Here is an 11,567-nt window from a genome sequence, read left to right on the forward strand (position 1 = left end):
TGTGCCATGAGTTACGTTTATTTCCCACGGCGATGACTTAAGGAGCCCCACTGGCTAAGGTGATTTAAGTCCCGGAAGACGTAAGATTTGAATTTGTTGCAAATTTTCCGAAGACTCTGACCCTTATGCAGCTTCTACAATGCATCCATTCATCTTGTCCGGTTTAGGAAACGGCTCTGTTACTGTTGTCGCCGCCGGCTTCAGAGGCGTGTGCCAATAAAATGTCACAGTGTGGCAGGGTCTGACAACATTAACACTTCAGTGGATATCGATCTGTCGCTTTGGGAATTGTGGAAATTACAGTTTCCTGTCCATGACGATATATTGTGTTCTCGCACACGAAACTTAACGGCTTCTAATGCAATTCGAGGGTGGCAAAAAAATATTCTAGATGAGGATATTTGTCTAATATTGACATTTACTACAATTCTAGCATATTTTCATCATTATTTCATACTTGACGCGTTTGAAATAGCCCGGAAACAAGATATTCGCGTAGTCCCATTTTTTTGTATCATCATAAAATAGCATTTCGTATCTTTAAAGGCACTCTATGTAGTTTTTTGACAATACAAAAAGTATATTTTTCATTCTTTTCTTTACATAGTACATTGACTTAACCCTTTAGTATTCCAAAATCATACTCCTCAACAAAAAATACAACATCCTTGCTCCTTAGAAGCTTAGAAAACTGTGAATGATCTTCTATACAACCTCTGGCCAAACCGCACATATGGTACATTGTATTGTCCACTGCTAGTGGTTTGACCTACATCCCAGTGGGGTGTCAGTTGATAGCTTACCAGTTTCTGAAATACCTAACCGTTTACCAGATTTTTTTATCTCTTTTGAAGGGATAATGACCACAGTTTATTCATGCCCAACAAAATACTCCAAGTTGATAATTATATTCCACCAGACCTCATGTGAAAGATATGAGTGTTTTTCTAAGGAGGCTATATCTTGTCACATGTGCCCCTGTCAATCAAGCCTGGCAAGCCGGGTCAATTAGCCACCCTAGGGGGCAACCCCTGTATGTTGTTGTTGTTGTTGTCCTGAGCAAACCGGTGGCACCGGGTACCCAAGAAGGACTGTTTGAACGGACAAAATATACGTAAGAAATGTGAAATAATGACACAAATGTGTTGAAAAGTGATAGTAACTGTTAATAACACTGAAATTTAGTATAATTAGAATATTCCAAATTTTTGCGCAAAAAACTACATAGAGTGCCTTTAACAGTACGAAAGAAGTAAAGCAGTAATTTTCTCTCACCATGATCGCATTTTAGCCTCACAGAAATTAGCATGCGATGGGATGGGGTTGATTTACTATTGAAATTGAATTTTGATTTACAGCCCCCAAATCGCTTTCGGTGTCTTTAAAGACACACATAAAGAACATATTCAACAAAATTGACTTTGTTATCATACACATTTTCTCTTGGAATATTTTTCTGTGTTCAGTCCTGAGGATTCATTGCTCCCGTTTCATGCATGTCAATAACATTGAAAAGACGTAAGTGAAAGATAAGAGGCACTATATCTGATACTTATCGTGTTCTCTACCTTTTCATGTATTGATTCTGAGGTGTTTTCTTACATCGCAGGGCTATCAAACAATCATTGACTTTTCACAGCGGGCGAGTAGAGCACATCAAAGTCAAGCGCACTTACTCCTTATCCTTTAAATCATCAAATTACCCTTTATCAACGACCTGTCAAAGAGATCAAAGGCGGCACCTAATGGGAAAGATCGATTCAACATCCTTGTTCACACACTCAACAATGAATCCGATTCAGTATTTATATATTTTTGTTGTTCCAGAGAAAGTGGAAGAAGGAAGGAATATGGTAGAAAAGTAATATTTTAAGATCCGTTTTTTGTGGTAATATGTATGTAGTTGATACATGATTGCTGATGTTTGTTTTTTGATACTGCTGTGCTCTTCAGACGTTATTGATTTGAAACCCTATAGGGGCAAATGGCAAGAAAGGCCGTGACTGATGGCATTTCTGTATACTCATGACTGATTAATAGGACCAAATCAGGTACAACTAATAAGACGATGCTCTTTTCCAGTTAACACGGAACTTGATATAATTGAAAACACAGAAATTGATATAATTTATACGACGTGCGAGGTCCAGTGGTGAGCGTCGACCCTGCCTCTGGACCAAACGGTTGGGAGTTCGAATCCTCCAACGACATGCACGCTACTGGAAAGGGCAGCAGTTTTTATGGCATCAAGCTGTGGCTCCCTGTACATTGTATGTGCTTGTCGAAAAGAGCCAGGGGGATTTCCCCGATACAATGAACCTGTAAATAATGTACATAGCATCTGTGTTCCTTATTCCTACCACCATGTAAGAGTAGCTCTTCAGTGAGCTAAAACGGATTCGAAATAAGTTTAATATATTGAAGAACCAGAGCAGTTCGAATTGTCGTGCCCTACAGTTTTGTTCTCTACGAGAGCTGGCTTGTCAATAGTTCTATTTCTTTCATACATATGATTTATTTACAACTTCCTCAGTTCCCTCACAAAAAAGGTAATAATTAATTTCAATACACTGATGAGATATTCAGTTGCCTGAAGTCATCACGTAGCGCTTTATCTACAAGCATTTATTGTGGAAGCCACAGCGCTACATATATTAAACCCTTGTCACACATTTAGATTCTTTCCCGACCATCAACCAACCAAAGTTGGCTCAAGTTCGGGAGCAGTCTGACCAGATTTAGGACAAACCTACTTTCTATACGAATCAGATGGACTTTTAGTTAAATATGAGTCAAATTTGTCTCCCAACAATAATAGTCGACCTGGCCGAATACCAGCCAACCACAACCGTCCTTGCTCCCAACCTACACCTAATTATGGTGTGTGGGAGGTTTGGCAGCGTTTGGAAGGCCAAATACGTACATCTAGATATTTGTGACAGGGGCTTAAGTGTCTTTTGATACTAGCTCGGCCTATGGCATAACCATTACACGCCACGTCATTACTTTCAAAAGCAGCTCATACATCACATCACATTTTGCTGTAATACTTGGATACGTGAAGTATTCATCAAATAGTAGGCTTTCCGTCTTCTATTGAAATCTTCTGAGATATGTAAACAGTGAGATTACTGAACCGGCTACATTTGGAAGTGCCGGTTAAATATGGTTTGCTGTTCACAGATACGTGCACTGTACGTGTACAATGTAAACCATTCAGTCCAGTTTATCTACCGTGGCCTTCAGCTGCCATGATATAAATGTGCATCCTATCTCTGTAACCATTCTTTCCTGTCTTGAGTCCATTGAGTCCACAGTCATCAGATAGGAGACAACTTCCGCAAGCAAGGAGACATCTTTTCCTGACCACTGCTCTCTCATTTTGCTGGTTTTTGATATTACGTTCTGTCCTTGTTGAGATCTAGCCTCCACCAGGTCTTCCTACGGGAATACAGATCGTAGCATTTGGCAGAAAGGAGAGTAAAATTGGTCAGGCGAGTCAGTCCGCGGAAGGTTCATTCTTTCCCTAACTGCGCGGCCAGTCAAACCCCAAGGCGGCCAAACTCCCCTGGAAAATATTCTCCTATATGTAGCCAGTGTAGCTAGTCTGTTAGAGGCTGGTTGAAATCGACCATTCACAGACTTTCTGCCTGAATCTCGTTGAGCACGTTGTCTGCCTGGTGATGATTTCGCATGCCGCTGTTCCCGCCCGGCTGCTGGCTGTGCCCGGTGCCGTCTCCACCCCGTCTCTTCCACCGCTTCTTCTTGTCCTTAGGTGGCGGCGCTGGGGGCTCGACCTGAACCTAGGCAAAGTACAATGAGCATGAAAAGTAATGGCATGACATGGTTAATTACCATCCAACGAGAAGATGCCCCTTATTAGCCATGTTATGATTATGGCACAATTTCCAGCCCGGGGCTCGGCCGGGCAGTTTCCAGGAACAAAAACTATAATACAAAAGACAAAAAAGTAAAAAAAAAATTATAAGTACCATTTGTGTATAAAATGTTTGTTTTTCGATCACACAAACAGCCCGGCCGGGCCACGGTTTGGAAATGTGCCCTGATCATAATGCAGGTACACCGTTCTTCTCAAGATGGAGATTTCTTTCATTTTTTTTTTATCGGCACACAAGCATGAAGCATAAGGTGGGCAAAGCGTATTGTTTGTATTATGGCCAAGTATGCTCACCACAACAGGTATACTCTCTTCCTCCTGTATGCTGGCTGACAGACGGGGGTCCTGACCGTCAGGCCGATGCCGCTCCACGGTGGAGTAAGGCGGGAGGGTGTTGGAGTGAGCCAGGCCTAGAAAAACATCAAGACGATTATAATAATAATAATGCGGGTTTTATTTGAAACACCTCACAGCCCGAAGGCTGAATTACATGTCCCGCACATTGTATAAAAACATATTGTGACAATATAATTATTACATTTTTACAATATAACACTAAATTTAAAGTTAAAATACCAACCTCATTAAAGTACTAGATTAAAATCAAATCAAATTATTCTAGGGAACATGTCATTAGATTCAAAAACAAACAAAAGTGTAGTACTGTAGGTCAAGCAAAAAAAAAACAGGAAATATATGTAAAATTGTCGTCCGTAACTGGACTTAACAATGGTAGTAAATAGAATTAATGGACTTGAATTTTATTTACTATCATTGTAAAGTACGGTGCTGTTTACAGAGTAAACATTACCCGGCTTTACTGGCATTCACTACCATTGTTAAATTCTCGTGCAGTAATATCTATTGATAGCCTCACGTGGATATGAGAGTCCTATGGAGGTCCAGTCCTTGTCCACTCTTGGAGGAGGCCGTGGTTTGAGCGTGCCGTCCATCTCCTGCATTTCTAGGTCCTCCACACCGGAGTCGTTCGTACCATGTCCGGGTTTCCGCCCGTACTTCGGTATCGGTGGTACAGATCGCGTTGGAGACAGAGCTGGGGTAGCTGTTTATCGGCACATTGTTAAATCAATCAGAAAATACACCACGCCATGTCGAACAAGTAATCTATTTAACGCGAGAATTTTGCGAAAGGAGTAGAGTGGAGTAAATCATTTAACATTAGGGCACACCGACCCTCTGTCACCCAGGACGGGGGTCGTTCCATACTTTTGACATTATTTGACCTAATGTTGACGTCACACGTTCGGAAGAACTACGTGTCTATACATGTTGTAGTACTAAGGATTCCGATGAGTCAAATTCTTTTTGAGTTGGAAAACAGAAATTTTTTTTTTGTAATACGCACATTATTACGTACCAATTCAGATTAACTTTTATTCTAACTTATGTTGTTTAACTAAACCTTGACTTATCTCCTGGTGTATACAAGGCAATTATTCTGCCCCCTAGTATAGCAACCAAAACATTAGTAATCATTCCTATTTTTTCGTGAAGGCATGACTTACCACGTTTCTCATCGGCACAGATCCACCCTTTCTTTTTAGCCACGAACACCCCAACGACTGACACCGTTGCCATGACGATGACCGCAACAGAAACGGAGATGATGGCGATGATAGATGTCCTCGATTCTTTCAAGAACAACATAAAGCATAGTAGTGAGATCTCAAGTCCTTGTATTCCTTGAGGTTAAGGCGAAACCAAGCTTCACATTATGTACCATTTGATTATGGTATGATCCTAATTGATTTTTGTCTCTCCATTGTCAAAATTAACGTATGGTATCTGTGCAATATCAGGAAAGTTTTTTTTTTCTTTTTATAAATCAATACTGGAATTAAAACGAGTTGGTTTGAAATGATTTATGAAGAGCTGTAGAAGGCATTGGTGTGATGGGTATTTCGACAGACAATTCATTCACTCTTCGGTGTCACTTCCGTCAATTTAAAATCACTCAACAGTGGTGAGGCAAACTTCAATCATCCCCCACCGAGAAACTGGTCAGTTTCAATTTTTACATCGGGACTTACGCTACAAGCTTACAGGCATTTTTATGCTTCTCACCTTTAACAGACAGCCGTATCTCCCGCTGATCTGAGCTGAAGATGTTCGTTGCCTTGCAGATGTAGATCCCCTCATCGTCACCAGTGACGTGGTCAATAGACAGCATGGCGGTCTTCATCTTGCCTACAATCTTCTCCATGATGGAGATGCCGTTGTTTGTATCCAAAAGCACGCTCTCGACGCCATTTTTGTTTCTCCACAGCCACGTGACTTTCTCTGGTAGAGGATCGCCGATGACGTCACAGTAGAACCGTGCGACCTCACCCTGATTGGTGGAAACTTGCGCTGACGCCGCTTCAACTTGTGGTTTTCCTGATACAATAATAATAATGTCAAATAGTCACTAAACAGATTAAATCAGAAAGTCACTTCGTGAAAAAATGAAGACAATTTTACAAAGGATTGTTTTCGCCTAGAGCTTTCGACCAGTGCCTCTGATCTTCTTCAATAGACCGACCCAGTGAGACTGGTCGGAGGCTCTAGGTGAGAACAATACGTTGTGTGGGAAGAAAAGTTTTAAGTAAATAGAGAAACATCAGAATGATACTCTTATGGAAATGCTGGATGTACCAATGGTAGGAAATTCCAATGAAGTCGAGTAACGCTCACTTTGTAAACTGTACCAGCTTTACAATGGTAGTTAATAAAAGTCAAGTCCAGTCATCTTGAGCTTTAACAATGATAGTAAGCGAATTTACTATCATTGGTAAATCCAACTTTTCCTGCAGTGATAATTGCGTCACGTCAGAACTATATCTGTTCATATGAAGGTGTTAAAAAACACATACCTAAGACGTCAAGTTCAACATCTTTTGTGACTACAGGGAATCCGTCACTCGTTGCCACGCATTGATATGTCCCCTCCACGTCGTAACGCACCCGGTGGAAGCGAAGCGGGTTTTCCCAGTACAAACTTGTATCCTTCCGCTGCCACCGGATGTGAGGTTTGGGGTTTCCGTCCGCGAAGCAGTTGAGTGAGAAGTCGTTATTTCCGTACATGACTGAAACTTTGTCGTTGAGTGTGGAGTCAATACTGGGCGGGTCTAGTAAGGAATAATTGTAAATTTTTTTTAAAAAATTGCATTATCATCATTAGGACGATGCAAAATAGGTCAATTTCCTGCTAATCATTTCTTCACAAATTAAATTATTGCAAATAAGTGCCGATCAGGAATTACAAATTAAATCGAAGACTATCGCTCAAATGGAAATGTAATATCTATGACCATATCAATTTCAATGTAATCGCTTCCATCTGGAAAAGATGAAAATTATGGAAATGTGCAAACTGTGCAGATGATGAGCAGTACGTACAGAACACCTCTAGCCGGATGGAGCCCACACCGACCGGTAAGATCCGGTTGTCCGCCTCGCACTGGTAAACACCGCTGTCGTACTTGGAAACTTTAACGATCTGGATGCTTCTCTCCCTGGACCAGAACAAAAGGGACCAGAACATTACAGACAGGAAGTAAATGAATGAGCTTTATTATAGTCGAATCAACTGGAGAGATCTACATAGACTGGATATCGGACCGGCCGTCAGCCAGTTCCCCTCGGCGACCTGATGCCGTACGCCCGCCGGTCAAAATGAGCGCTACGGGGAGTTGAGGCCTGAAGGGAGTTCGTATGGGGACACTCCCTTGGGCCACAACAACCTCGTAGCACTAATTATACCGGCTGGCTTATAGCCTCGAGCCGCCGAAGGGAACTGGCTGATGGCCAGATATCCAGTCTGGCTCCCAGGGTAGGAGGGATCCAAATACATACTTTATAGAAAGAGTATCAATCTCAACGCAAGCCCGTTACATATTTTCAAATTGCTGGCAATATTGGGAGAAGATTTGTGTTTCTGAAAGTTAGAGAGGCTCTTGAAAAGGTAAGATTTGAGAGAGAGGAATGTAGATATGGTATTATGAAATGGAATACATGTGGAAAAAAGTAACCAACCTTTGTATGCTGTCCCTGGGGAGCCGGTCCCCCCGTTTCCGCCAGGTGACGGTTGCTTTAGGGTTGGAATCGACGTAGCAGGTCAGGTTTACCGACTGGCCCTCTCTGGCGTGGATGGACGGGGACGGGACCGACACAGTCGGGGGGTCTAAAGATTGAAACGCGGGAAATCACGTTATACGTCAATGTCGTAAGGATATTTTACAACTGCATGTGCATCTCTTGCTTTACTCTCCAAGTTTTAGGCTTATTTTTGGCGTTTTTAGGCTTTTCATCGGGCTCTCTTTTTTGCACTGGTATCTTTTGAACGCCAACATCACGTAAAAGATAGATACCATACCAGTGCAAATAAAGAAAACCCGATAAAAAGCCTAAAAATACGCCAAAGAATAAGCCAAAACCCAAAACTCTGCTTGGAGAGTACCCTTGCTTTGTTAGATAAATATGGAAGCCTGCTATAACATGCAAAATGCAATAACCAACTTACAGTCAACTCGTAGTATTCTTGAAGCAGCTCGGGGTTTGACAATATCAGGAAACCCCTGGTCGGCAACACAGGTGAAGTTAGCGCCGTCGTCCCACTTGGAGACCCGCGCCGTGAACAGCTCCAGCGTGACGGTTCCTCCCTCGTCATTGCTAGCCGTATCTTCTGAACCGAACTGGTGGGTACCGTTGTACCAGGTGAGCCGAGGAGGAGGGTAGCCGCCTCGCGACCGGCATCGGAGCAGCAGTTCGTCTCCTGCCGTCAGTGGTAGCTCTGCTCCGGTGATGTCAGGGGGTCCAACCATTGGCACTATAACGCCGCAGATTAAAATTTAGAATATTACTTAAAATGCATTATTTGCAAAGCAAAAAGTATAACATTTACTAAGCTCACATGACCTAGCTTAATTATGTGTAGAGGCCAGCCCCTCCAAGTTAAATAATAGAACCAAACACCACAGGATGTCTACCACAGCACCAGTTACCATGGTGACAGACGCCTGGTCGAGGTCATGGACCTTATGTGTTTGAAAGTAGAAATTGTGCAATAACAATATCTTTAACAATATTTTTCTTTCTGCGAAGACATTTAAAACACCATTATCTAAACGATGGTACCAAACACGTCTACAAAACAAACCATTTACACTCAAGATTAGGTTAGAAAATGAAACATGATGCGATATAACTGACCTATGACCGTGAGTGTAACATCTGCAGCGGCCCTCACACTCGGTGTTGAACATCTGTAATCCCCAGAGTCTTCCACCTGAGCGTCCCGGATATTCAGGTTGTACTCTCCCTGTAACGCGTCACCGACTATACTGTGGCGTTCATACATGACAGAAACCTTCCTCCCCGAAGATATAATGTTATCACCCGGCGGCCCTTGCCAACTGACGACGTCGTCGCTGCTAAGATCGTTGAAAGAACAGCTGAGGCTGGTATCCTTCCCTTCGAGAACGACTTTAGATTCAGGCCGTCTTCTATAGAACGCACCGTCAGCTGTTGAAATATCGATAGAAAGATACATGATGTTGAGGAGAAGCACAAACGACTAGCACAGAATCTGTTAGCATAGCCTTTGGTAGTTTTCAGGGTTTTTTTTTGGAATAATATCCCTTACAAAGCAGGAATAGACTGTAGCAGAGCTACGCTCTCTTGTGATAACGCGGGGCCTCTTGTCCTTAATACACTATGCACGATTTCTATCTTACTTGTAAGACAGGCTTTCTTCAAAGTAAGTATGAAAAGGTTTTTGTGATGCTAACAGCGTAGTCTTGTGATTTTTATGTTTTGAGATGAGCCATCTCTCTGTGCAGCTTTCTTGGCAGACGAAATCTCGAGCTTTACCGCTTGACTTGGAATCTTTATTTCCAGGAAGAAAGGAGACAGGCTGATTACAACACATCGCAAAGAACATCATCCGGAGACTGTCAGATGCTTCTGCTCCATATAACGGCGTCCCTAACAGACTCCTTAAGTGGCTTGTAGATGGCACGGGAGCATTTAGCGGATCAGCAAGACACGACAGCCAACATTATCTCCACATTACCGTCCCGCGTGCCACTCAGGGGTATCACACTGCCATCACTTCAAGCAGCGATTCCATCAGCTACCGCCCAATTACCAGACCTTCCCCAAACTCCGTTGCCGCGTGATGGACTGGAGTGTCTGGCGGTTGGCATTTACCTGAAGTGCCTGCAGTAACTTCATGGCAGTAAAAGTCTGCATATCACGGGGGGAGATACAGGCAAATAGCGTTTCTTCGTATATACCAAGGTCGAGAACTCATGAAGGCATCTTCTGAATTAGAAGTGGACGAGTAGAGGAGGAAATGGAGGAAGGGGCATGCAAGATCTTATCTTGTCACTGTACGTTTCTATTTCTATTTCTCAACTTTAAACAGAATACAGCAAGGGATTCTTTCCATGCGCAATAAATAGATTATCAATATAAGGTTAAAATGAATGGTAGAACTAATGAATATGACATATTCACGTTGCTGGTCACAATTGAATATCACAGCACAAAACACGTTTCCAACTGACATTTTACAGATAGCTTACATGTGATTTATGCATGTGCGCACTTGACCCCAAAGTCAGCATGGCGCAGTTGTATATCATAATTTTTCAATAACTGCAGGGATGTCGGTGAAATGCACGGGCAATTTATTTCCCGTGTTGGCTCTTTCCAGGAGGAAATTAACTACCAATCTTACATGATAAAATGTGGCAGTTACGAAAACGATACTGTCGAAAAATGATTTACTCCAGAGTCTTTCAGCTCAAAGCTAGCACTGCAGCTGTGGATGCTTCCGCAGCACTTATAGTAGAATAATTGCGATGGCAGTATGAAATATAATCCTATAATTTTGTTATTTCAAACTGTAATGTAAAGTAATGCTGGAGGAGTTACTATGATACGCCAAAACAGTCAAGCAACTGGATATGATTTTTTTTAAATATCATATCCAGTCGCGTGAGTAACTGTTTTTGGCGTGTCTTATTACCTGGATGTCTAACCTTCACCGACGTTAATATAATAATCAACAAGCAGATTCGATCGTGAGAAAGCCAGGATCAAATTGGCCACTAGTTACCACGGCCCCCCGTATGATAACTGGTGGCCAATCTTTCTCCTTGATAGTACCTTTCCCCCAAAGGAAATCTGCTTGGAGATTAGCACTAACAAACTAAGATGTTCGGTGCGAGTAAATGAACAATCTCACTCTACAAGCTTAGAAAAGTGAAAAATTTATTAATTCCAACAAACATGGCGACGGCACACTAAAGGTTTTCTAACAGCTATTTAGTATGCCGCCACAAACCCAGACAAACGCATGAACTGACAACAGACATTTCCATTTGAGTAAAGAGAGAACATTCGTGTAAAGTGCATTTGCCAAGAGCGCAACATCGCTGACATGGCATGCAGGATTCGAACTCGGGACGTCTTGGTTCCGAGCCTAACGCTCTGTCGTTACGCCACGAAGAAAAGTTTGGGCGTCCAGCTCCTTGAGTAATCCTAGTACTTGAAAGCCCGACAGATTAGACAATCGGATAAGGCACCTTTGAACAGTCAGTGTCAGTAATTCTACTCAGAACCAGGCACAGATCCCACCGTTGACAAATCCAAAACTCCTGTA

At 42.4% G+C, this 11,567-nt stretch overlaps 1 protein-coding gene across 1 annotated transcript; it reads right to left on the reverse strand.

Annotated features, from left to right (window-relative positions):
* Positions 1 to 3,553: 3,553 nt before the first annotated feature.
* LOC109464635 (hemicentin-1-like) lies at positions 3,554 to 10,545 on the reverse strand. The gene is made up of 9 exons (XM_019761647.1): positions 10,486 to 10,545; positions 9,110 to 9,266; positions 8,421 to 8,726; positions 7,934 to 8,081; positions 7,298 to 7,413; positions 6,772 to 7,026; positions 5,984 to 6,295; positions 4,193 to 4,308; positions 3,554 to 3,803 (listed from the first exon to the last, which is right to left on the reverse strand). Exons 1-9 carry the CDS (start codon positions 10,543 to 10,545, stop codon positions 3,636 to 3,638), a joined length of 1,638 nt encoding a protein of 545 aa, XP_019617206.1. The 3' UTR covers positions 3,554 to 3,635.
* Between the last annotated feature and the right edge of the window lie 1,022 nt (positions 10,546 to 11,567).

The sequence above is a fragment of the Branchiostoma belcheri genome, unplaced genomic scaffold (assembly GCF_001625305.1).
Source record: "Branchiostoma belcheri isolate BF01 breed outbred unplaced genomic scaffold, Haploidv18h27 scaffold14, whole genome shotgun sequence".
NCBI classification, from domain to species: Eukaryota; Metazoa; Chordata; class Leptocardii; order Amphioxiformes; family Branchiostomatidae; genus Branchiostoma; species Branchiostoma belcheri.

Excerpts from the sequence above, each read along its gene's own strand:
- LOC109464635 (XM_019761647.1), bottom strand. The coding sequence starts at position 10,545 with ATGATATACAACTGCGCCATGCTGACTTTGGGGTCAAGTGCGCACATG. Across the intron at positions 8,082-8,420 it reads AAGAATACTACGAGTTGACT|ACCCCCCGACTGTGTCGGTC; the intron begins GTAAGTTGGTTA and ends TTCAATCTTTAG. Across the intron at positions 3,804-4,192 it reads AAGAGAGTATACCTGTTGTG|GTTCAGGTCGAGCCCCCAGC; the intron begins GTGAGCATACTT and ends TACTTTGCCTAG.